General features: G+C 43.0%; 1 protein-coding gene across 2 annotated transcripts in view; it reads left to right on the top strand.

Moving 5' to 3' along the window:
- Positions 1 to 27,080, top strand: part of Sidt1 (SID1 transmembrane family member 1) — an 89,870-nt gene that overhangs the window by 6,093 nt on the left and 56,697 nt on the right. For both annotated transcript variants that reach the window (XM_032900230.1, XM_032900229.1), the window contains exons 2-3: positions 25,195 to 25,316; positions 26,207 to 26,377. In XM_032900230.1, coding sequence (XP_032756121.1) covers positions 25,195 to 25,316; positions 26,207 to 26,377 — 293 coding nt within the window. The remainder of the gene's footprint in view (positions 1 to 25,194; positions 25,317 to 26,206; positions 26,378 to 27,080) is intronic.

Here is a 27,080-nt window from a genome sequence, read left to right as displayed (position 1 = left end):
TTCTATTGGTCTACATCTGTCTTTCTGTTTGAGTAATATGCTTTTATTTTGTCACTATAGCTCTGTAGTATAATTTGAGATCAAGTATTCTGAATTGGGTAATATAGTAATTTTCACAGAGTTGTAGGAGCATGGACTATCTATCTTATACCCAGTGTCTCTTCAATTTATTTATTTTTTTCAGTTTCTTACTTTCTTGGATAGGAAGAAGTTAGAAACGCTTAATTTTTTTATCTAATTTTTCATTTTTTTAAATTTTATGTTTGATTACTGCATTTACATAATTTTCAATCTGCCCTTTACCCCTAGAACTACTCCCGTGCATCCTCCCCACACCCCTTCAAATTCATATCTGTTTAATTATTATTGGTGTGTGTGTGTGTGTGTGTGTGTGTGTGTGTGTGTTTAGGGCTCAACCCTGGAGTAGACTAATTCTCTCATCAGTCATTAATCATCTATAGCTCTTCATCTGGAAGGGAGCCTTGTGAGGCTTCCTCTGTAATACCAAGGAAGTGTTCATGAACCCCAAAAGACCAGTCAAGAGCCAATCACACCAGGGTCTTTATTAGAGCTAGCTCAGGCTTAACTCACCCCCAAACCTCTTGGTGTAGGTCAGTTTCAGTGGAGGAAAACCCCTGAATATTTGTTGAGACAAGGTTTTATAGAAAGCAGCAAGCAAGGGGTGACTGTTTCTAACCTGGCAAGTGTCTAATTGGTGTGCTGCTGTAGCCTATAGCATAATTGACTGGTGCTGGGAACCAAACCACACGCTTAACTTCTGATTTCTGATTGGTGGTTGTTAGGCTTAGGGAGGCTTGGGGGTTAACCTGGAAACTTGTGCTACTCAATGGATTTCTTGGGGGAGATTAACCTGGAGACACAGGTCTTGTTGGGCTTAGCCTAGAAACTGGAGCTACACTCGGGTTTTGTTGGGCAGTAACTTGGAAACTGATGCTAGGTACTGGCCTGCTACTTCATTTGAATTCAAACTCAAGTTCTCTAAAACGGAGTTTGAACCCAAAACTTTGGTCTCTCACCTGCATCCATGTTGTCATTGTGCTGGTCTTACTCCAGTGACGACACTTTAAAGGTTTCATGGGTGCAGCTTCCTTGTCACATGGAGAAGACACTACCTCATGGTAGACATCATGATTCTTTGGCTCTTACAGTCTTCCTGCCTCCCTTTCTCTGATGCTCCCTGGCCTTAGGTACAGGGGTCCTGTTGTAGCTATATCAACTAGTGTTGGGCATCTCAGATAGTCAGTCGTTTTATGCATTTTGACCAGCTGTGGCTTTGAGTACTGGCCTCCATTTGCTGGGGGGAAAGGAGCTTGTTTGATGAGGGGTGAGAACTACATTTATCCCCCAGCATAAGGATAGATGTCGGTAATGCAGTAAGAAATTATACTGGATTGGGAAAGTGGCAGGAGTGAGTTCTCCTCTAGGGTCCATGACTTCATCAGGCACAGGTAGTTGTCTGTGTTTACTGTTTTGGGCAAAATTATCTCCTATTGAGTGGCCTTTAAGTCCCATTAAATGTCATCGATTACCCCAAGGTTTACGTACCACAACTGTACCCTTGGGAACACCTTGTTGTGCCTGTCATTATGGTTCGTGGGCTTCACAGCTGGGTAGAACTATTGATTACTTTCTTCCTCAGAAGCCTGTACAGCCCCTTCTGATACCATAGAGCTATTCCACCTCAGGGAGATGGCTTCTAGGTCAGTTCCGTTTGGATTCCTCCAAGTCATGTGTGCAACGTATGTGATGTCTTCAGCATTAGGGTCTTACCTTCAAATTCTGGGAGGCAATGGAGGACAGCAATAGCCTGTGTTATTTGGGGAGTGCTTTCAAGTCCCCTGACCAAGAACTTGAATGGAGTTTCCTATGCCAGGCACTGGGGTTTTGTTAGCTAGTCATCACTCTTGGAGTGGAGACATTATCAACTGAAGTAGCATAACTTCATTAAAACTATACGGTGCATGTGTGCATGCATGTGTGTGTACATGTAGTGTGTGTTTGTGTGTGCATGTAGTGTGTGTTTGTGTGTGCATGTAGTGTGTGTTTGTGTGTGCATGTAGTGTGTATTTGTGTGGGTTTGTGTGTGTGAGTGTAGTGTGTGTGCATGTAGTATGTATATGCATGTTGTATATTTGTGTATGTGTGCATGTATGTGTATGTATGCATGAGTATGCTTGTGTGTTTGTGTGTATGCATGTAATGTGTGTTTGTGTGTATGCATGTATGTGTGTGCTTGTGTGTTTGTGTATGTTTATATATATTTGTGTGTATGCATATAGTGTGTGTTTGTAAATGTGTTTGTGTGTGTGTGCATGCATGTATGTGTGTGTTTGTGTGTAGTGTGTCTGTGTGTGCATGTACTGTGTGTGATTGTATGTGTATATGTGTGTATGCATGTAGTGTTTGTATGTGTGTATGTGTGTATGCATGTAGTGTGTGTGTGTGTGTGTGTGTGTGTGTGTGTGTGTAGAGGTCTTTTACCTTCTTATTTAGGTTTATTCATAGGTATTTTTAAAGCTATTGCCAATGGAATTTTTTTCCTATTTTTTTCTCTGCAAGTTTGTTATGACATAAAGAAAAGCTACCATTTTATTGTTGACTTTGTATCCTTCAGTTTAACTGAAAGTGTTCTAAAAGCTTTCTATTTCCTTCTCACTATAAAATCATACTGCATATCTCTTTTGCAAATAGAGATAATTGGACTTTTTTTCTAGTTTGTACCCTTCTTTCTGTCTTCCTCTTCTCTAGACAAGACTTCCAGTGCCATAGAGATTAAGAGGGGAAGTGATGACTGCCCTTTTGTAGATCTGTATTTTAAAGGAAATTTTCTTAGTTCTTTCCCCAGTTTAATGTAACTTTTTTGTGATATATAGAGAATTTGTTTCCACAGTCAAGGAACAATCCTTGGCTTTATTAATACCAGCTAGTAGTTGAAAAATCTAGACCTGATTGTAACATTGTCTTGAGTTCAGATTTAAAGAACACTACTCAGTCCTCATGAACCATGAAGCATGTGCCAACTTTTAACTATATATTAACGTGAATAACCCTCATACTTGATAGCTTCTCATCAATAAAGCTACTAAACTCAAACTGAAAATATTTTTAAAAGGCTGGCAAATGGTTTAGGGAATGAGGGTAAAAGTGATGGCTGCCCAAGCCTGGTAAACCTGCGTCAATCCTTAGAGCCCTCAGTGGGGGACAAAAGAAGGAAAGACTTGATTCCCAAAAGTGGTCCTCTGAGTTCCACAGAGATGTCACGGCACACACGAAACACACACACACACACACACACACACACACACACACACACACACACACACACACACAGGAAGTTTTGAAGAAAAACATTTTAAAATCCTTAATCTGGTAATTTTTTCTTCTTGTCATTAGTCCCTAAACCATACAACATCACTTTTTACCCAGCATTAGTATCCCATTTGCCAGTATGGGTAATGTGATTTAAAGCATGCATAGCATGGGTTGGAGAGATGGCTCGGCCGTTAAAGGCTAGGCTCACAACCAATATAAGGGTGCATAGGATGCGCATACGCTGTAGGAAAACACGGTGTGTTATATAAGGCACTCAAGCATCTGCAGAATCTGGTATCCCCGGGGTCTCTGTAGCAATGGCGAGGATGCTGATACACAGTCACACCACACCTGGAAAGTGACTTAGAAGAGCTAAAAGCTTGGATGCGGAGGCCTCAGCTCCCGGTTTCTTGTAAAGAGCCAGGACATGCGGGTTCATTGTGTACCGAGGCTAAGAGACCTCCTTTGCTGTCCTCCCACAGCTTCCTTCTAAACAGGACCACCGCCTGTTGGAGGGAAGACTATCTCATTAACACATTATCTGGATGAACAGCCCTGCAGCAACACATATGCTGGCAGATCTGGTGTCTGGTAAGGGCCTGTTTCCCAGCTTGCAGCTTAACCATCCTCTTGCTACATCCACAAAGGGTGAAGAGTGCAGAGGGGGCGAGGGCGAGGGCGGGGGCGGGGGCGGGAGCCGGGGCGGGACGAGTCTCATTGGAAGCAAGGTCTCAAGGTGTTTTCTTATAAAGGCACCGATCTCATCCCCATGACCTAGTTACTTCCCAAAGGCCCAATTTCAGACATCATTTGAGGAGATTAGGGTTCGCCCGGTGAAGAATGGGGGTGAGGTGTGAGACACAAGCATTCCGTAGAAATCGCCTCCCATTTTTCTCTCTTTCACTGTGAAAAATGGCATCAGTAGGTCACAAGGATCCTTGAGGGCTGAGATCACTTCGCATGTGGAGCTGATGTTATTGGGGGGTGGGGATGGGGAGTGGGGAGGAATAGCCGAATTGCGCGTTGCGTTGTAGAATGGATTCTGTAAGATTGTGCTGCTGTGTAGAGACATAGAGCTGGTGTAGCTAGTCTGAACAGATATACACAGTCCACACCAGAGTTCAAAGTCCAGATAAAAACAATACCAAATGTTTTGCTGGTTTGTGTGTGTGTGTGTTTAAATGGTACTATCTTATTTATTTATTTATTTATTCACTTTATATCCGATTGTAGTCCCCCTCTCCTCCTAATCTCCCCTCACACAGCCCCTCCCCCACCCCCTCATGTAGCTCCTAGTCTATTTCTATTGGATATCGCCACACCATGAGAAACCCTACATCCCTCACACAGTTCAGTTGGAGGAAACTGAGCTCTGAAGGGTCATGATAGGTAAGGAGAAAGACGGGGAAAGGCACTTTGGACGTGGACAAGACACCTGATTTCTTTTCTGGCAAGGTTCTTGATCAGGAGCTGTAGGCCTGTCATGAGCAGTTTCTCACTGGCTGTTTGCTTAGCTCGAGCTGCTGCATATAAAGAAGATGCGAGATAAATGCCTTGTTCTTCACCCTCGCCAAATTCTAGAAAAATGTATTGGACCCCAGCACCCATAGTGGTACCGTTTCAGTTATTGATTTAAACATGCTTCATATAGTTTAGGCCATTGCTGCTTTCATTTTTATTTAAGGACAATAGGCCATTGGGAAGTGAAGGCATATTTGAGCTGGCTTCTGAATTACGTTGACAGGTCTGTCTGTCTGTCTTGTTTTTTATCTTATTTTTAAAGATTTATTTATTTATTCATTTATTTTATATAAGTTCACTGTAGCTCTCTTCCAACACACCAGAAGAGGGCATCAGATTCCATTACAGATGGTTGTGAGCCACCATGTGGTTGCTGGGAATTAAACTCAGGGCCTCTCTGAAAAAGATCAGTCAGTGCTCTTAACCACTGAGCCATCTCTCCAGCCCTGTTGTTTTGACTTTTGAAAAGTGGTCTCAGGTTGCCCAGGCTGGCTTTGAAATCACTATGTAGCCAAAAGTGACCTTGAACTACCAATTCTCCTGCCTCCACCTCCCAATCACTGGGATTACACACACATGCCACGACACCTGAATGACCTCTTGCTTGCTTTCAGGGAAGTTGCCTCTGCTCTTAACCTGCCCTCAGGCATGCATTCAGGAAGACCAGGTTAGTAAAGGTACGAAATCGTGCTCAGAGGCCACAAGGGTACAAGAGTCCCTTATTGCCAATGAAATCTGCCCCTTTCAGTGGGCAGATCTAAGGGATGCCGTATAGCTGGGGTCGATATCATTATGTCTCATTCAGATTTGCAACCCTGAGGCTTCACCTGCTCTTATTAATATTCTGTCTACATCCCCTTTCCTTCAGGCCCCAAATCCCACCTCTCAGCTGAATAAGCTTGGTCTCACATTCACTCCCTCCCACAGTAGAAAAGCATCGGCTTTAAGTAGTGATGTTAATACTACCACAGACAAGACTAGAAGGAACAGTTTGGCTTGTTCGTGTGGTTCCTCGTAAACAAAGCATTCTGCATCATACCGCCGAGCCGCTGCGCGTAAGGTAACATGGCCAGTTCTCCTGGCGAAGCAGCGCTATTAACATGTGAGCTCCTTTGCTTTACCGTATTTCTGAATTCGAAGAATTGATTGATTTTTGTTAGGATTTTCTTTAACCTGCAAAACGCCACCAGTGCGGGTCTACCCTTAGTCCCTGTCCTCTGCGCATGGTTCCCTCTTCTTTATTGAAGGTCATGTATAAACTTACGACCTTTCATAAACTTTTATTTCTTAATTAAAATTTTATTTTGAGAACTTCATATATAACTACCGTTTTTACATCTCCAACTCCTCCCTACTCCGCCATGTCTTCCTAATCCTTTTCAACTTCCTGACCTCTTCTTCTTTAATTATTACACACACACACACACACACATATATATATATATATATATACACACACACACACAACCTGTTGAGTCCATTTGACTTTGCTCATGTGTATGTGTTAGGGACGACCACGCAGAGTAAGATAACCCACCAGGGAGCTCTTCCCTGGAGAATACCAATTTTCCCTTCCTCAGCAGCCACCAACTGCCTGAAGCCCTTCATCTAGGGACAAGGCCTTGTCAGATTTTTCCCAATCATGTTGGCACATCATCTGGTGGTTTTGAGATTTCATGACTTTTAAAGAACTACCAAAAAAGATCCCCATTACCAGTCATCATTGAAATAATAACCAACCTCCAGGTCAGATATTGAGTCCCAGGTACAAATCTCTAGGGACCACTTTAGCCTCGGTGTTTGAATTTGCAGTAAAGGAACGAGCACTTTCCTTTCCTCCCATGAGAATCTGACAGACAGACTAGTTCCGCTAATCCTTCCGTGACAGCTGACGCAAGGATTCCCGAACTGTTTCAGATCCACGGTTTCACCCAGTCAAGCCTTGGATCACATGACCCTTAGAATCATTTTTTTGTTTAGTTTTGTTTTTTAAATATAAATCTCTATTAGCGCTCTCTGAAATATGACAAACTGCATATTTTCCCTAGGAGATTTTAAAGCACTTGCTGCTGTGCTTCTATGAAGCTTTCAAATATTTCTCAGTGAAAATGTTTTTTAGCTACACCTAAGTCAGGACAAAAGACAACAAAGAAGTGATCAATATTGGAGGAAATATGAGGACATACATTTTTGTCCCTTTCACTACCTTCAGAAACCCTCTTTGTTTTATAAAATCAAACAAATGCCAAGTTTACTGTTTTCTGACCTTTTTTTTTTCCAATTTGGAAAATCTTTCCATTGCATAGAAGTGGTTTTGTTTTCTTTTCTTTTCTTTTTTTTCTTTTTTTCTTTTATAGAAGTGGTTTTGTTTTCAACTGCTTCTCTCACTGTCTCTCTCTGTCTTTCTCTCTTTCTGTCTCTCTGTCTCTGTCTCTGTCTCTGTCTCTCTCTTTCTCTGTCTCTCTGTCTCTCTCTGTGTCTCTCTGTCTCTCTGTCTTTCTCTCTGTCTCTCTATGTGTCTCTAGTCTGTCTCTGTCTCTGTCTCTCTCTCTGTCTTTCTCTGTCTCTCTGTCTCTCTCTGTGTGTCTCTGTCTCTCTCTCTCTGTGTCTCTGTCTCTGTCTGTCTGTCTCTGTCTCTATGTCTGTCTCTGTCTCTCTCTCTGTGTGTGTGTGTGTGTGTGTGTGTGTGTGTGTGTCCCTGCCACGCGCACATGCACTGAACTTGGTTCCCAGTTCCTTTGTTCTTTCTAGCTGGCCCTCCTGCTGAGTGGCCGTCAATACCCTTGCTATGCTGTGGGTTTGTTTGAGGTTATTCTTGGTGTTATTTTTACTGTTGTGATAGTCTCTTCTGACAGGGCATTTTAAACATCTGAAACAATATGCAGAGATCCCCCCCTTTCTCCCCACTGTGGTCTCAGCTGGCTACTTACAGCATGGCCCCTGCCCTCACTTGCTGTGGATTTCAGTCTAAAAGACCTGAAGAGACAGGCTGCTGGAAGATGCCAGCATTTCTGTCTCCTTTTCAAAGAGAACTAACCCCCTGATGATGGTGTTACGGGTTGCCATGCAGTGCCCCAGAGTGTGCTGGCTGGCTCTTCTCCCGTTGTTTAACTCTGGAGCTAACAGAGGTTCCGTGTCAATGCAGCAGGAATGTGGTACAGTAATGGCTCTGAGGCATAGCTAATGAGCTATCTGAGTTAAGGTGTCTGCATAGGAAAATATCAAACACAACACAAGACTACCAGAACAGAAGACAGAAGAAGAGCCATCCACTGCACCAGGTTTATAAAAACATTTTTTAATCACTGTGATGGTCTGTATATGCTTGGCCCAGGGAGTGGCACTATTAAGTGGTGTGGCCTTGTTGGAGAAGGTGTGTCACTGTGGGTGTGAGCTTTAAGACCCTCATCCTAGCCGCCTGGAAGCCAGTGTTCTGCTAGCAGCCTTCAGATGACGATGTAGAACTCTCAGCTGCTCCTGCACCTTGCCTGCCTAGAGGCTGCCATGTTCTCACTTTGATGATAATGGACTGAACCTCTGAACCTGTAAGCCAGCCCCAATTAAATCTTGTCCTTATAAGAGTTGCCTTGGTCATGGTGTCTGTTTACAGCAGTAAAACCCTAAGTAAGACAATCACCATTACATTTGTCTTAGATATTGTGAAAATAGAAAAATTTAAATCTTTCCTTAGTGAATTAGTTGACTATTTAAGTGTGGGGGGGTGCATAGGATTGTAGTTTGCTTAAAATTTAGAGACATCAATAAGAACATCACATTCTATTAAATTAGACATCTAAGGTCCTTTGGCTTAAATAAACAGGTCTCTAGAAGGTGTAGAAAACTCATTTATATAAAAGCAATAGATCTATGTTTTAATAGAAAGTGGGGGGGGGGCTGGAGAGATGGCTCAGTGGTTAAGAGCACTGACTGCTCTTCCCGAGGTCCTGAGTTCAAATCCCAGCAACCACATGGTGGCTCACAACCATCTGTAATGAGATCTGATGCCCTTTTCTGGTGTGTTTATATATAATAAATAAATCTTTAAAAAGAAAAAGAAAAAGAAAGTGGGCACTGGTGAGATGCAAGTAGAAGTTTTTGTGTCAAGCATAAGAACATATGCTCAATTTCAGGGGCCCACATGGTAGAAGGACAACATCAACTCCCAAAAGAGTCATCCTCTGGCTTCCATGAGCACAGTATAGCCTGTGCATTCCCCCCACCCCCCCCCCGAATAAGTAAATAAATAAATAAATAAATAAATAAATAAATAAATGTAATTAGAAATGGAAAGGTATTTCATTTCTGGGGCAGTAGCAGTTTTATGCAGCAGGTGTAAGTTACATTTTAAATGCTAAGTGGCCTCTAATAGCACATATATGTAAGCTCAGGACAAAAGCAGGAGGATTGCTCCAAGTTCAAAGCCTGCCTGAACTGCAGTTCGTGTTCTAGGCCTGCAAGGCATGCATAGCAAGACCCGTCTCAACAAAACAAATAAAACATCAAATTGTTAATGGTGAAATGAACAAAAAGTATTTGCTGAAGTAATTCCTTACTTTGAGGTTTTATTCCTTCCATATATTTGAGTGATAACAGCAGACAAAGAAACCGATTCTATTAGGAGGAAGGGCACGGTGACGCTGATCTTGTATAACATTGAATAGGACATTTTTCACTGACTATTTAACTGTGTGAAGCTGGCTTGAAGGTAGCGTGTATTGCAATTGTGTCTGGAGAATGCTAACAACAAGCTGTCTTCACTAATAAGGGAGCTATGGTAATTCGCTTCCTTGTCCCAGCTGCCAGAAATGGGACAATTTCTTTCTCTTTAGATGACCAGCTCAAAGCCCCATTTAAAAGAACTCTCTTTTGGATCCCCCTCTCTAAGGTTAGCCCCAAGGCTGATTAGAAGCGACAGGGTGTACTTAGGAGAGTACTAACCAGAGCGAAGGGTGAGGATCACCTATGGTTTGGAGACATTCCAAGTGTTTAGATAAAACTTTTTATTTCTAAAACTGAGGCAAATGAGATTATCCAGCATTATCAGGCGAATAAAAGCCTTCTCTGGGCACTTGCAGTCAGTATCCTGGACCTGCAAGAATAAAAATGAGAGTGAACCCTTTCCCCCTGTCTGATAAACACACACCTTCTTTCTATTTGTTTCTCACTGGCGTGTTCCCTCGGTTTCCGCTGTTAATAACTTGGATTGACGTGTTACATGTATGATGGCCCTGGATTGCTACATGACTGTGTTTGTTGTCCACTGACCGTCCATAGCTTCACAGTTCCATGGGCCTGAAGAAATGTTCGTGTCAAACCTCACGGCTATAGTAGCATACAGAATTTTTCTTTTATCTCCAGAACTCCCCTGTGCCTTGACAGTTGTGTGGAAAACTGTCCCCGAGCAGAGCAGCCGTCAGTCCTGAATCCTGATGGCCTACAGGCTAAAGCCTACCTTCTGAGAAGCTGCTCTTACCAAGTTTTCCATACCTGAGGCAGGGCTTGAACTCACATCAGCCTTCAGCATTAACTCCATTCTTGTGATGGCTGTGCAAGGATTGGTTAGAATCCTGTCAGCCCAGTCTTGGAAAACTATCTTGGGCCACAGTGAGGGAAGATTTACACGTCTGGCCTCCTTCCTTCTTTTTCCTCTTCTTCTCTCAGACTAGCATCTGTGTGGCTTTGAACAAGTTGATATAAAATGTCTGGATGGACCTCATTTTCCTCAGAGATAGTATGAGCCCCGTGACACCCAGCTCTCCACTTCCCTGGGTAGTGTCACCACTCGGATGACAAATAGTGGGAGGCAGTGTGTTTGACCTGTAGGGACACCAAGAGGAGGGGAAGGCAGAGCCACTCTTCGTGTGCCCTGGGATCAGCTGGCAAAAGAGCTCTGGGCCATTCATGAGTCATTATTGACTATCTGTTACCCACGGTGGAGACAAGCTTACAGGCCCAAATGGCAAAGCAGAGGGAGTCATCTCAGGCAGGATCAAAGTTTCCTCTAATGGCTTGGCTTCTAGGAACGGCTCATTCATCTCATTGAAAAGAGCAGTTTACCCCTTGGGGCCTTCTTATTTCTTCCACTGTCAGATTCTCAATGTTCCCAATCCAGAGCTTTTGTCTCTAAGAAAAATGCTGTATAAATCATGTCATGTTCGTTTCATTATGCTATCAATAACCTAGAAATGAAAATGTTCCTGTAGGCCATCATCTTTTGGTTCATTATCAAAATGTTATGTTAGAAGTCTCAATTCCAGCATGCACAGGGAAGCTATTGAAGGGCTGTGTAATCATGGGCAGGCCAGGAGCACTGAACAGCACAGGCAAGCGGCCTGTTCATTCAGTTCATTCAGTAAATATTTGATTCCTTTCTGTATGAGGCATTGTTTGGACATCGATGTAGATGTGGTTACTGTCTTTGTAAAGGAGGGTGGTTTATATGCAGTGTTAGTTAAACAATTATTCAATTTACTTGGAAGTTTCTGGGGAAGAATGTTTTCCTACACGCCAAAAAAGTAGAGAGAGAACAGAGCAAGGAAAAAAACGTCCAAATAGGTCATTGTGGCTAGAGGTAAGAGGTAAGGAGAGGAAGGGCGAGAAGCACAGAGGGAGAAATGGAGAAAATCCATTTGGCTGGAGCTTGAGGTGCACACAGGACTCTTGCGGTTGGGATGTTGTCTTGTTAAGAAGGTTGGGGTATTAACCTGAGAGCGATGGAGAGGCTTTGGAAGATTTCAAATGCCATCGCCCCGTTGCCACACCACCTTTGGAGAACCGCCCTGGGCTCTGAGGCTGCCCTGTAGCATCCTTGATTCCCAAGTGAAAGTGTAGGAAGGCAGAACTGACTGGCAGCACCAAGGGTATGCACATGCCAAAGGGAGCCTGGTAGGAGTGCCGGGGGCAGGGGAGGGGAGAGATCTGCCATCCGAGTTCCACTTGTGCTGTGGAAGGGGACTTGCTTCTACCTGGGTCCACAACAAAGAATGCCCAAGCTAAAATGGATGCTGGTTGGCCGAATGCAGCTAAGTTGTCATATACTTGGAGTCTCCTCTGCATGCAACACCAAGGTCATCCTAAAGACCTGTCGCTCTGCACAGCACACTTGGGAAATGCTGCCTGGGAATTTTTTCTAGGAACTGGTATCAAAGATATTATGTCTAGAAGACTAAAACTTGTCATGGCCTGCCTAGCTCTCCCCTAACTCCAACAGCTACACTTTATCATCTCCCTGGGCTTGCTCAATCCCAATGGATTCTCTCTGGCTTTGTCACCTCCAGGCTCTATTCCTTTAAGAGAGCACCAGCTTGTGCTGGTTGGACATCCAGTCAGCCAGCTAAATTTGCTCATCGGTGTCTGGCTTTTTCCCCATCTTTATCTGTGCTATCTCTTTCTTTGCCTTGCTCTTGTGAGGGGGATAAAGAGGCAAAAATAACTATTTTATGGTTTGAGACCAAACCCAGGGATTCATTCTCTGGATTTTTTTTTAATATGCTGACTGATTTCATTACAGACAAACTCCTTCTAGAGCTATCTGAAGGCCTATTTAAGTAATGCTCTGAAAATGGAACATGCTAGAAAATTATTGTTATGATTGTAAGAGTTGTGATATGATGGAGCTCATCATCGATTTGTTCTATGGTAGAATTGCTACATGGAGATCACTTATAACTTTCGACAAGTATTCATGACTGTGAATATTACTGAGGAAATTGACGTCTTTGTAAACAGTGTAAAGCTAAGCATCTACAAGCAGCTTCCTCTTCAATGTCTATGAGAACAATTCTTGAGACAAACAGAAGGGGCGTTAGAAAGGCCACACTGAAGAGCATAAACCATTTCTAACTGCGCAGTGACATCAGGGCAGAAGTGACAGATCATCCTTGGTGTCCTCTCTGACTCTCAGATGAGAATCACGTCTTTTGTTGGTCACAAGTAGAGGGCTGGGGCACCTCATCTTCCTTCCTTGCCACCTTGATCTCTGTCTATGTCTGGGTCCAAAATGATCTAGCCTCAGCCCGACCCCGGAGGACTTGTGGTAGAGCTGGTTTCAGGCCTATGTGGCATCCCAAACCACTGATGTCAATGGCACAATGCTTCATGGATTTTGTAGAAGATAAGGTTACCTAGGATGTCAAAGGGACAGACGCATGGCCCACGCTCAGTAGCCAGATGCATCTACTCAGTACCTTCAACTATGAGCAAGTGACAAAGATGGGAAGAGATTTGTCATGTGCAGGTGATGAGGACAGCACAAATGAACTTGGCAGTGACCATATCTAATAACCAGAAGGTGTTGCCAGGTTGAGGTTCCCATTTAAACCATTCCTCTACTTATGATGGTTGCTACGATATCTTGCAGCTTAGTCACCTTGATCCCCAAACGTTGTCTGGGCTTGATAACTCAGGTCCATGACCTATTCAATATCCTGTGTATACATGTGCATACGCACACACACATATATGTGTGTATGTGGGAGCATGAGTGTGGAAGCCAAAGATCAACATTGAATGTCTTCCTCTATCACTCTCTACCTTATTTTTTGAGACAGGGTTTCTACTGAACCTGCAACTCATCCACTGACTAGGTAGGCTGTCTGTCTACTGATCTCAGGATCTGCTTGTCTGCACCCTCCTGACTCTGTAGTTAGAGATGAAGCCACCTTTACATGGGTGCTCAGTATCTGAACTCAGGTCCTCGTGTTTGCATGGCGATCACTTTACAGACAGAGCCATTGTCTTAGTCCAACCCTACTAATAAGCCCTCTGGCTGTGTCAGTCAAGTGGTTCTCTTCTTTGCAGTTAAGAATCTTGCTTGAACCTGGGTCACCCTTTCTCTCACATCCATTTTCATTACACCTCGAAGCCGCTCTGGAACTCCTCTGCCTACAAATCTCTCCAAACCTTGTACATCCCCACTGCTTGACTCTCCTTAACCCTCAAGTGCTGCCTTCGTTACCCAAATAAACCCATGCTTTCCCCTTGAAACCTGTACAAGAATAAAATAAAATTGTGTCATTCCTACAAAGTGTTCCCAGCCAGGAAGTTAATCAAAATAACCTTGAGTTGACACTGTCCACACAATAAGGCGGTTCATCTAGGAGGACAGAAACAATAGGCTGTTCCTGTTTGTCGTGGCTTATCTTCATAGCTGCTCAGTGAGGATCTGGAAATACTAGTTCTTAGGGATAATGATTACGCTGGAATAACAGGCTGGGTGTGCATGCCTTTGATTGGCTGATGCTGGCCATGGTCCTATGAAACACGGAAGAAAACCTTCCACCTTCACAGTGTGACTTACTACAGGCCCTGCATGTAGAGATAGATACGCAGACCAATGAATGTCCACACAGTCAGTGTGGGAAAACAGTAACCGTAAACTGCCTGTTTAATGTTCCAGTGAATGTAAGGCAGTCAGACACAAGGTTTTGAAACTGCACAATGAAGAGATGTGTCTGAAAGTCTGACCGTGGCATTTTGAAAATTATTTTTGTTCTTAACGAAAAAATATAACAGATGTGCTCTTCTGGGAGGTGGGAAGGTTCTGTGGAAAGATGCTAAAGAAATATTCTTCAAAACTTAAGTTACATTCTTGGATTTCAAACTAGTTACATGGTTTCGTTTGCTGTTTGTTTTTGAAATAGGGTATCTTTATGAAGCCCAGAATGTCTTCAGCCACTTGGCCTTCTTATTTCGGCTTTCCGAGTGCTGGGATTACAGACACAAGCTTGTATAGCTTGCACATGATTTTGGATAAGAAATCATTAATATTTACCTTGCTTTAGTCTCCTCCATGTCAAGTGGGAAGAGTTTGGATGACTTAGGTTCAAACTCCTTTCTTTTGGTTTCTGTAAGTCTCTTTTAGTAATGGAAAAAGAAGAGAGAAAAACCCCAGCTGTCAGTCCAATTACATTTCCAAAGGTAAGCAGACCTAAGGGACAACCAAGTGGAAGAAAGGAAATAACAGTGCATGAAATCAACACAGACACTTACTGACTGTAAACAAGAAAGGAGAAGAAAGAGGAGGAAGAGGGGGAAAGGAGGAGGAAGAAGAGGAAAAGGAAGAAGAGAAAGCCATTTCCCTCCTCCTCCCCGGCGTTCTTTTTTTTTTTTTTTTTTTTTTTTTTTTTTTTTTTTCGGAGCTGGGGACCGAACCCAGGGCCTTGCGCTTCCTAGGTAAGCACTCTACCACTGAGCTAAATCCCCAGCCCCGTCGCCGTCGCCGGCGTTCTTGAAACTCTATAGCAAAATCTTGCCAATTGAGAGATCAGCTCTGTAGTAATGGAGATCACTCACCAAAACTATCTATCAGTCAAGAAGTCAGAACAATGGATGTCTCCTGGGACGAGCAACACAGAAAATCTTTCTTTTTTTTTTTTTTTTTTGTTTTGTTTTGTTTTTTGTTGTTGTTCTTGTTTGTTTTTTGTTTTTTATAAAGCCTCATCCACTGTAGATCACACCCAGAGAAGAGGCATCATCATGGCTGATCTTGCTCATGAAAGATTTTAAAGCCAAGAAGGGTGAGGGATATACAGATGTAAATCACACAAGGAAAAGAGACAGGGGAGCGGTAGAGCTCAGAGGTGGGGGTAGCAGCAGAGGAGGCTGAGGGTGGTGAGAAAGACCCCAGGCAGCAAGTGTTTGCCTGAGCATCCTTCAGTATACGGCTGGGTTTTTTCAGCAAATGATGCTGGAAGAACTGGACGGTGTAAGGGAAATAATCTACAGCAATGGTTCTCAACTTTCCTCATGCTGCAACCCTTAAGTAAGCCACCTCACAGTGTGGTGACCCCTGACCTTAAAATTATTTTTGTTTCTACTTGATAACTGTAATTTTGCTACTATTACGAATCATAATGTAAACATCTGATATGCAGGATATCTGATATGTGACCCCTGTGAAAGGGTAGTTCAATATCCCACAGGTTGAGAATCGCTGATCTAGACAGAGCTCTTATCATACATTTCATAAAAATTAAGTTACTTGGGTCATATATTTAAACGTGAAATGCAAAATTTAAAAACTCCTGGAGGATAACACAGGAGGAAATCTAGGTGACATTTGCTTTGGTGACAACTTTTTAGACGTGACACCAAAAGTATTCCCCTCAGCACAGGGGTTGATAAATGACACCCCATCACAATTTAAAATGTATGCCCTATGTATGACAACTGTTGAGAACATAAAATGACAAGTCACAAAAGGGGAGAAAATATTACAAAACATATTTACCAAAGGATTGGTATCTAACATATACAAAATTAATCGAACAAAACCCTTGAAGCTTAACAACAATGAATTGAAAATTTCAATTTAATATTAATCAAAAGGCCTAAGCATCACCTCATCAAAGAAGATAATTAGAAAGACAGGCTGTGAGACAATGCTCAACAGCACACATTCTTAAGAAACCACTGATGAGGGCTGGAGAGATGGCTCAGTGGTTAAGAGCACTGACTGCTCTTCCAGAGGTCCTGAGTTCAAATCCCAGCAACCACATGGTGACTCACAACTATCTGTAATGGGATCTGATGCCCTCTTTTGGTGTGTCTGAAGATAGCTACAGTGTACTTATATATAGTAAATAAATAAATCTTTAAAAAAAAAAAAAGAAAGAAACCACTGATGTAAACGACTCATTAGCACTGTGTATCTGCGAAGTTCAGGAATTCAAAACACTGTCAGTAACTATCCTGAAGGATCGCCGCATCCAGAGCTCTTGTTCATCGGGGTGGGAACACAAAATGGTCACTTTGAAAGATGATGTTGACCTTCCAACACTCGATATAGTCTGTCTGATCCAGCCGTCGCAATCCAGATATTTAACAAAGTGAGCTGATCGCTTATAGCTACACGAATATTTACAACGGTTTTACCCACAATTGGCCCAAATCGGGAGCAACCAATATGCCCTTCAAGGAGACCACAGAGACGTGGACGGTGGCTTATCTAGACAGCAGAGTATGGTTTAGCTCTAGGAAGCCAAGAGAATCTTTAGCAATGCATGCTGCTCATCTGAAAGCCTGTATGTTGTACAGTTGCAAAGGTAAATGCCAAAGTCTACCTTTGACAATTTACTGGCCTGGCTCAAGAATTAAATCGGCATGATATGGGTTAATAGTAGAAAAACACACAGGGTTGATCACATGTTGCGTTATGTGAAAGACTTCATGAATACACAAAGAAAAACAGCTGAGCAATTATATTTCTCAGGATATAATATCTCTAAAATGTTTCTTCCTTTAAACAACTGGAATAGTGCCTTCTTTTTTTCCCAAATACCTCTGAAGTTTGGCCACCCCAGGACATCATGTTTAAAGGAGGTCTGAACACATCACTTCCAGATGTGCTTCTTCAGCATGATGACCATTTCCTCTAGAGACCCTTGAGAACCTTCATTCTACTTCCTAAAAAGCAGGAAATGAAATCTCCTTGTATTAAAAGAATAGTGATTTATCATCAAGGATGGCAAGGTGAAGTGGAAAGAATTTTGTGCAAACATTCTCAGACAAACCCTTACCTTCCTATCCACTACCCTGTTGGAGCAGCTACCCAGACCCCAGTCTGGCTTCACCACAATTTCACACTTACCCTCATTCACCTGATTCAATATATAATCACCCAAATCAGAGACGAGTGAATATCTATTATTTAAAGCACCTGGCTTGCACTATTTTTTCATGGTCACTCTAGATCCCTAATCCAACCACGCAGAATCTAGCCTAGCCAGTTACTGCTCCACACATACCTCGCTTCTCCTGGGGCTGCTGGCCACTCTTCTTTACTCTCTGCTCAGCCAGAAGCAAACCCAAAGGCCAGAATGTCAGGCTTCTTTCTGTTACTACAAAGCATAACAGATTTTTGAAAATGGAGAAAACAATGTGAGAAACCTTTGTGCAGTGACTCAGAGTGAGACATAAAAAGGTTTCATTTATCGTCACCTTTGTCCTTTTCAGTCACCCCCTCAAGCCAAGCATTGTGGGAGACAGTCCTTCATGGGTCTCTTACAGAAAAGGGTTGATTGAAATTGTTTTCTATTTTTGTTATTTTAAGGATATTTGCTTTGCCAACAGCATTATGAAGTTCACAATGCCTCCCTCTAGAACTAAAAGCAAGCAGGTTCCTCGCCTGTCCTGAAATAGGTACTCTATTTAGGTCCTCTAATCTCAGGGTTCCTCTCCTGTAGACTATCTTTCTGGGCCTACTCATGTCACATTCAGGATACTCAGCAGGGGGCAGTGACGCTGACCCTGTGTGCTGTGACAAGTTATTCATCACCAATTGGGGCATTTTGTCTTTTCCCCAGTACTGTTGAACATGGCAAATAGGTTAAAATCTCAGATCCTTTCAAGTTTCTGGACTCTAGAATCTCACCTTTGATCTTTATTCCTATGAAGGTATATTTTATTAAATGTGCACATATAAACCTATAGTGTTGCTTTCCTTACTCTCAAAGTTTACCTAAAAGGGACTGTACAGTGTGGCGTCCTGGTCGTCCTGTTCTTTCTCAGTTTGTCTTTGTGAGTTATGTCCACACCAATCCACATTCCTGTTATTCGCTTGTAATCAGTGTGTGGCCTCCCGTTGCGGTGTGTTTTTGGTTGTTCTGCTGTGTGGCTGTATTTTTGGTTGTTCTGCTGTGTGGCTGTATTTTTGGTTGTTCTGCTGTGTGGCTGTATGTTTGGTTCTGCTGTGGTATGGCTTCTTTTGTTTGTTTCATTTGCCTTCAGTGAACTTATTCAAGGTTCCGGGTGTGGGCATGTGCACTTGTGTTGAAGCTCTTGTCTATAAACTTAGGAGTGAAAAGATAATACATCTTCAATGTCCATTCCTGTTTTCTACTTGCTTCCTAAACTGGCTGTATGAAATAACACTTTTATTAGCAGCCATCAAGAGATCCTGTCTTACTCTCTAGCCTTGCAAGCATAGTGAGATAGAACATTTGACACCTAGTCTTTATGAAGAGTCTAAAGTGCTGAGTTTTTATATATCTTTAGGTTATTCTTCCCTCTTTAGATGCTGTGGGGGTGAGGGGAGGGAGAGCGAGAGACAGAGATAGATAGATAGACAGATAGATTGATTGATAAAGACTATGCCTGGCTTGAGCATTTGAAACTCCCAAGCCCACCCCCAGTGACATACTTCTGCCAGCAAGGCTCACTTTCTAAGCCCTACCATTTAACATCACTCCCTACAGCCAAGCATTCAAATATATAAAGCTTATAGGGCCATTTCTGTTCAAAGAATCACACATTCTTAATCCAATTTTCTATTGGTTGGGGTTTATTTTTGTTTGCTTGCTTGTTTATTGCTAGAGTTCTTCATTTAAAATACCAGTCTATTGCAAATGTATGCATGCCCTAGCGTGTAGCTTGTCTTGTATGATACTATTCTTGTCGTGTATGGTGCTTTTATAGCATCTTGGTTTCCTGGTGGGATAAATGAAGATTCATAGAGGTGTTTGTTGGAGTCAATGATTCCAAACAGTGATGACGTTATACTCTGACCAAGCATTGTGGAAACTGAGTCATGGGGAGCTTGGTTTCGTCCATGCTTCTTGAGCACCTGATTACCTTTGGCAAAGTCATATCACCTCTACGTCTCAGGCTCCTCATCTATCAGTGGAAGAGTTGGATAGGTGATCACCCTGTCATCTGCCCAGACGAAATGTTTTCTAACACTGTAAGCCATAATTGTATGCCCCAGTCAGTCAGGCAATAGCAGAGCTTGTGTAGAAGAGCCAGCTTGGACCCCCATGAAAGCCAAGCTGCACATCTGCTACAAATATGTAGGTGCCCTAGGCCAGCTCCTCCATGCTCTTTGGTTTGGTGGTTCAGTCATTGTAAGCCCTGATGGACCCAGGTTAGTTGACTCTAAGTCTTCTTGTGGTGGTGTCCTTCACACTGTGGGCTTCCTCAATCCTACCCCTAACCCTTCCACAAGACTCCCTGAGCTCTGCCTAATGTTTTCTTGTGAGTCTCTGAATCTCTTTCCACCAGCTGCTGGATGAAGTCTCTTAGGAGACAGTTACGTTAGGTTCCAGTCTGCAAGCATAGCAGAGTATCGTTGTGTCAGGGTTAGCTCTCTCCCATGGGATGGGTCTCAAGGTGGGCCCGTCAGTGGTTGGTCATTCTCTCGATCTCTGCTCCTTCTTCATCTCTGTGCATCTTATCCCTCAACCAAAGAATGGGTAAAGAAAATGTGGTACATTTACACAATAGAATACTCCTCAGCTGTTAAAAACAAAGACATCATGACATTTTCAGGCAAATGGGTGGAACTAGAAAATACCCTGAGAGAGGTAACCCAGACCCAGAAAGATGCACATGGTATGTACTCACTTATAAGTGGACATTAGCCATAAAGTGCAGGATTCCGATGCTACGATCTAAGCTAAGGAACAAGGAAGGCCCAAAGGAAGATGATTGAACTTCACTCAGAGGGGGAAATAAAATAGACATCAGAGGTGGATGGATGGAGGGAACTGGATGTCAGAGGGGGTGAAGGGGAATGGGGATGGGGATCCAGGTGTGTGTGTGGGAACCTGGGACAGAATAGGAGAGGCTAGTGTGGGACACTATGGGAGTTACCCTAGCTGTGAATCCTAGCAGCTGAGGTTATGGAGACTAAAGTGGCCACCTCCTGTAGGCAAGGAGGACTGCCAGTGGAGAGAGGGGCACACCAATCTACCCACAAAACCTGTGCCCCAAAACTCGTCCCAAGATAATATGCCTTCTTTGTGGGAAGGGTCCCTTTGGTGTATCCCCAGCCCCTCCCAGAGCTCCTGAGTCTGGGTCTACCCTACTGACTATTGGGAGCATGGGAGGAAAGGGAAGAGAATGGATGGAAGGACCTGAAAGCCAACAGATAAACATCCAGGAGGGTTAGCTAAGCAGTTACACATTAACAAAGGGACAATCCACAAACACTCAGTAACTGTGTTACTAGTCCAGTCTGTTTTTCAAGATCAGAGGGCAAGCATTGCTGTGTTTAACAATGGAAGCCAACAGCCTCTGTTTCAACCAACAGAAGCTGTAGTCTTTAGCAAAAACAGCCAATTTAGAATTAAACATTTTTTATTCTTAATTTGCAAGAACAATGTATCACTTCCAATTTTGAGCATGTCCCTAATGACATAAAAGATTAAAAAGGGGGACTCAAAACTTTCAAAGCTTTCATAAGCATAATCTGTATGCTACCAGTGGTTGGAATACTTAAATATTCTCTCTTGCCTATTGATTCCTTGCTGGTAGTAAATACAGGAAAAAACACTCTCTATGATTTTTTGGTTTTGTTTTTTTATTTTGTTGTTTTGCCATGGCAATGAGTAGAAGCAACAGGAGAAAAATGTAGGTCTTGAGAATGGTTTATTACAAGGTGTTAGAATCCATACAGCATGGGCAATGCCCACCCTTCTTTAAGCTTCATCCTCACACAGCCTGCTTCACTGTGGTAGGCATAATCCAATTTTCTCAGCCGCTCCTTAGCTTCTGGAAAGGCAGAGCAGGGTTTCAGCTGGCCCCTCATCCTTTCCTCTGCCTAATAGATTATCTGTTCATCTTGCAAAACTGCCCAGTGTCAAACAACACTTACTCTAGGATCTGTTGTGTAATTTATTATGTCAGTTTGTCTTTATATGGCCAGTAAGATCATTATTAAGTAATTAAAAAAGTAAGTAGATTATGAAAACCCAACCAGGAAGATGAAGATGTGGAGATGGATAAGCAATGGAGGAGATTAATACAGCCATGATGTGTCTCTTCTGCTCTCACATCAGTCCCAACAAAACAGCTTCCAGGCTGCTCACACAGTGCTGAGCTCATGGCTGGGCATCTCACAACAACACACAGGGTCATCTGGTAGACCAGGAGATGGCTTTAGAACAGTGCTTCCAAAGTGTAGGCCCCCAGTCAGGCACAACTGCCCACTAGCATGTGTTAGAAATGAATAGTTTGAGGCTTGTTCTTCATTGGCTGAATCAGAAACACACACACACACACACACACACACACACACACACACTCACAATCACTTGGGAAGGCAGGAATTGCTAATGTTCAGGAATTTCTGCCATATAATGAAGTGTAGAAAAAAAAATGTGAGCAACTCCCTCTGACATTAAGTCCCTAAAAGGGAGGTGGCATCTAGGTTGTTTTGCCATGGCAATGAGTAGAACAACAGGAGAAAAATGGAGGGAAGAGAAATCTGGAAGAAGAAATTTTCCCATTTCCATTTGCCTGGGTTCTGACTGCTCTAAGTTTATTTAGCATAGGTTAAACCTCACTGTAAACACATATGCTGTCTAGTACTGGAATGCTTGCACTACATTTTCAAAAGTCAACCTGCTTCTAAGGTAATTTATTCTACTAGGCTCTGGGGAGTCTGAAAACAATATTGGCAGTTTCCTAGAAGAGCCAGGCAGAGAAACTAACAGCTAAAATACCAGTTAGGCATAAGGGCAAGCACCTGTAATCCCAGCACTTGGGAAACAGAGGAAGGGAGATTGTGAGCTCAAGGCTACTTTAAGAGACTGGAGAAGTCCTATCGAAAAATCAAAACAGAAACAAAGAAATAAAAATAAGATACTGTGCAGTCTCCAATAACATATAGCTTTTACTCACTAGGATGATTGGAATAAAGATAGTAGCAAGTGTTGGCAAAGAAGTAAAAAGACTAGGAACATTGCTGGCTATGCAAATTACTGGAGTGTTAAATGATACAACTCGGAAAAACATTTTGGCAGTCCCTCAAAAAGTTGACTATAGAGGTACTATGTCTTCCAGAAATCTAATCATAGTATATAGCAAAGAAAGAAGTGAAAATATATATTCACACAAAGTTGATACACAAATATAACAGTATTGTTTGTAAATACTCATAATGTGTAAGTAACTTAAATGTTCATCAACTGAAGATTACATGAATAAAATGTTGTATATTTGTGCAATGGAATATTATTCAGCAATAAAGAAGAATTAAGTATTGGTATCAGACAAGATGAATTAACTTAATTTGTACCCCATTTTAAAAGTAAAACCGAAAGAAATTTTTGAAACAATCAAAAAGCTCCAAAATCCATGCAAATATCGGATAAATTAAAGAGTTAAAATGGTAGTGAGACCATACTGTTTGTGCTTTTAAGACTTACTATTTTACTGTATGTGTATAAATATTAATCTACTTGTATGTGTACCTTGCATGTCTAGTACCTTAGAGGACAAAAGAGGGCATTGGTTCCCCAGAACTGGAGTTAAGAACAGTTGTGAGCTACAACATGGAGAGTGGGAACCAAACCTGGGTCCTCTCAGAAGCAGCAAGTGCTCTTAACTGCTGAGCCATCTCTCTAACCCCTGTTTATGGATTTTCTTAAGGAAGCCATACCAATTAGAACTATACACTGAGCTGTTTGATGATTAAGTAATATGTTCTGTGTGTGTGTGTGCATGTGTGTGAGTGTGTGTGTACATTTTTTTCAGAGTACAGTGAAGGAATAGGTGGAAATAGAAGGTATGGATAAAATAAATGTTAGGAGTTATCAAAGCTGGAAAAAATCCAGATCTATTTATTATCGCCTTCTTACTTTGTCATAAGATTGAAAAAGTTTCTGAACCATTTAAGGTCTCTTAAACAGGGAGTCACAGATGAAATTGACATCTTAAGGGATACAGCCCTGAAGGAAGAGAGCCCCGAGGGACTCAAATTAATAGAGAAAAGAGGCTATCAAAGAGGGCATTGAGGGTGGGGCTTAGCATGGCCAAGGAGGGAAGGAGGCATGGATGAGAACAGTGTGAAGGGGGAGAAGGACCCAGACAGGACCCCCAGGTTTCGGGCATAGATGAAGAGGTACATGGTGAAACCGTTCATGGCAGAAAGTAAAGGGAGAAGTGAAGGAAACTTGAGACTCCAAGTAGTACATGGAGGGGCCCACAGAAATCCCAGTTTAACAAAGCGTTCTGCACTAAAGATGGAGTTTGAGCAGTTATCAGCTGCAACACAATTTCCATGGAAACCATGCAGGCACAGGAAATGCTCCCTCGGGAGCAAGCGTTTCTTATCAAATTAATAAATTACTCTTTGGCTGTGCTAACATTGAAAATGTGAAGCAGTGGCTTGGTCAGGGAGAATGGAGAGAACTAAGTGTTGGGGTACAACACCCTGGCTGGCCTGTTTCCTCTCAGCCTGCATCTGAAATGTGTGGTAGATCTTTTATTCCTCTGCGTGTGTGTGTGTGTGTGTGTGTGTGTGTGTGTGTGTGTGTGTGCACCTGTGTACATGCATGTTTGCAAGTGTAGGCGCATGGGTACATAAGTGTATCTGGAGGTAGTAGATGAGAGGCACCTTCAGTAACTCACCCAGCTTATTCACTGAGGCAGAGACAAAACCAAAGCTGACGTAGCTAATCCCTCTCTCAGTTTGCCCCAGAGTCCCCTGTCTCCAAGCGCTGCTGAGGCAGAAAGGCAGCTCGGCCCACCCAGCATTTTACCTAGGTCCTGGAGATCTGAGGTCTGGTTGCATGGCAAATAGTTTAGCCACCAGGCCGGCTGCTGAGCCATTTTACAGGCCCCCCCCCAACGAAGACACTTTGAAGAGAGTATAAAGGCAAGAGACCCATAAAATGTCACGTGGAAGATTAAGTTTTAGTTTCTCTTTTACCCTTCTTTACTTTCCTTCATTTCATATGGTATTGTAAATTTTTTAAGGAAAATACCAAAGCCCTGTAGCTCCTCCAGAGGCAGAGTTAGCTTACTATGCTCATCCGAGATCACGATGTGTGCTCTTTGAGCTGCAGGAGAGGGAGGGTATGTTAATGCCTTACTTACCCCTGAGCAGGAAGGACTCAGCTTGGGGTTGGGGGGGAGTGCTGCAGGTTGGAGAGGGAGCAAAAGACCATCCCCCAGGTTGTTTTTTAAAAAAGGAATCGAAACAGAATGATTTAGCATACCCAAAGTTTATCAACAGCTGGGGGAAGGAGGGTGTCTTGTAGACTATGAGGTGCTTTGGGGATGGTGATTTTGGTATTATTTATGCTTATATTTAAATAAGAAAAAATACATCCATCTCTTTCTTTCTTCTCTTCTGGAGTTACTCTTGAAGCCTTAATGTTGACTGCTCAGCTCAAACTCCTCAGCTTACAGTTGGAAGGCTCCGTAATTTGGCCTCGTCAAATCAGAATTTTAAGCTGATTGTAATCCAAAACATCAATTATTTCCGGGGGGGGGGGCAACTTCAACACATGGTCAAGGTTGAGACCCTCTCTGGATAATAAAAGACAGCTGGGGTTTTTGGGGCACCTGTCGTGGTGAGAGGAAATGTCAGTGAGCTTGCCTTCGCTCGCCCCACAGGTGACGGCCGTGCGGGTGCACGTCAACAGTTCCTCTGACAACCTGGACTACCCAGTCCTGGTTGTGGTTCGCCAACAGAAACAAGTGTTGTCCTGGCAGGTTCCTCTACCCTTCCAAGGACTGTAAGTATTCTCTGCCCAAGCAACTTCACTACATTTGACACTCTTCAATGTCCTTAGACTTAGCTGGCTGTTTTGTTTTGTTTTGTTTTGTTTTGTTTCATTCTGTTCTGTTTTTCCCCCTTAGCCAGAAGAGAACTCAGGCATGCAAATGCCAAGGTAGTTCTTGCCAAATGCAGACAATGAATGCCCCAAGGCTGGTCATTGGTATACATTTCTATCCTCTCTGGATTTCAGATGAGTATTCTGCCTAGATTTCCAGCACCTAGAAGAATTTACACCATTTGAAAATCTACCGTAATATTCTATTCCCTCTTTTGAAAATGGATCGTCCCGTAGGCAGCCGACATAGGAGCAGTACCAACCCCCTTCTTCAAAACACCTCTTCCGAGTTCACTTTTTGCTCAGAGGTGTTTACAGAGCAGAGCCAAGAGGTTCAGGAAGACACCATGAAAAACAACAGAACCCTCTGCCCTGGCAGAGTACCTGCTGTGCCAAGGAGAGCTCATTAAAGCACTGTGGCACCAATACAAAGCCCAGACGGTATAGAGAGATAGGCATCTGATGAGGTGTTATTGCGTGGTTTTTAAAGCTGGAACTTGAGTGCTCAATACTAAGTCTGATTGTTTTAACTTGAAATCAGTGAGACTGAAAAAGAAAAGACTCCACTGGCAGCCTAATTAGGAGAATTCCTCCCTCATATTTTGGCGTTTTTTTCTTGAATAACTTAGGAGTCTGTCTTAGTGCAATACATAGCAATGGGCCCAGCCTGAAATTGAAAGCATAGGACTTAAAGCCAAGTCAGAGAGGAGTAGAGTGAGGTAGAATTCTCCCTCGCTCTGTTCACTGCGTCTCCTTCTCCTTGCTGATGTTGTCTCCACCCACGGCTGCAGATACCAAAGGAGCTACAACTACCAGGAAGTCAGCCGCACTCTATGTCCTTCTAAAGCAACCAATGAGACCGGCCCTTTGGAACAGCTGATCTTTGTCGATGTAGCATCAATGGCTCCCCACGGTGCCCACTACAAGTTGCTGGTCACCAAAATCAAGCACTTCCAGCTCCGGTAAGCAAGCGAACACGGCTCTCCTCCGCTTCCGGCTCTGTTTTGCCTGTGAATACTCGGTTCAGTGGCCATCTTTACAGATGAGTCTAGCATCCTTCAAACCCAAGCTCAACTCAAACCTTCGGGGAAGCCTTGCCTTTGCCAGTTGTACCTTTGATCTGTTACTGTCACCTGGCGGCAGCGGCAGCCGGTGCGAATTGCAGGGCTGAATTTTCAGTGAGGTAATTTGATCGCTCTGAAAGGAAGCTGGGAAACTGAAGCCATTAGGTCATGGCTCTCAGCAATTGTTAAGGAATGGCGTGCAAATCTATCCTGCCACGTTGTTTTCTGTTTCCACTTTGTGTGATATGGCTTTGTGGCATCAAACAGACCTTGCAAGCATTATGAAATACACAGGCCTGAGGTGAGGTAGTAGGTGGGCTGTGTATGTTTCTTCCTTTTTTTGATTCACCAATTTTGTTGGCGACCCAGAAACCCAGAGAATGGTGGTCATGGAGTCCAGATGAGGGCTGTGGTAAGAACCACTCCAAGTGTTGAGAATGAGCCCTGACGTTGCAGTTTCTGCCATACAGTTCAGAATGACAGCCTAGAATGCATATGGAACGCATTTCGCTGATCCCCAGGGATTTTTGTTGTTCTTGTGATGGGGGGGGTCTACTTATGCTGCCAGTCTAGCCTCAGACTTTTAGGCCCAAGCCATCCA

The sequence above is a fragment of the Rattus rattus genome, chromosome 4 (assembly GCF_011064425.1).
Source record: "Rattus rattus isolate New Zealand chromosome 4, Rrattus_CSIRO_v1, whole genome shotgun sequence".
Taxonomy (NCBI): Eukaryota; Metazoa; Chordata; class Mammalia; order Rodentia; family Muridae; genus Rattus; species Rattus rattus.
This window is presented reverse-complemented; position numbering and strand designations above follow the sequence as displayed.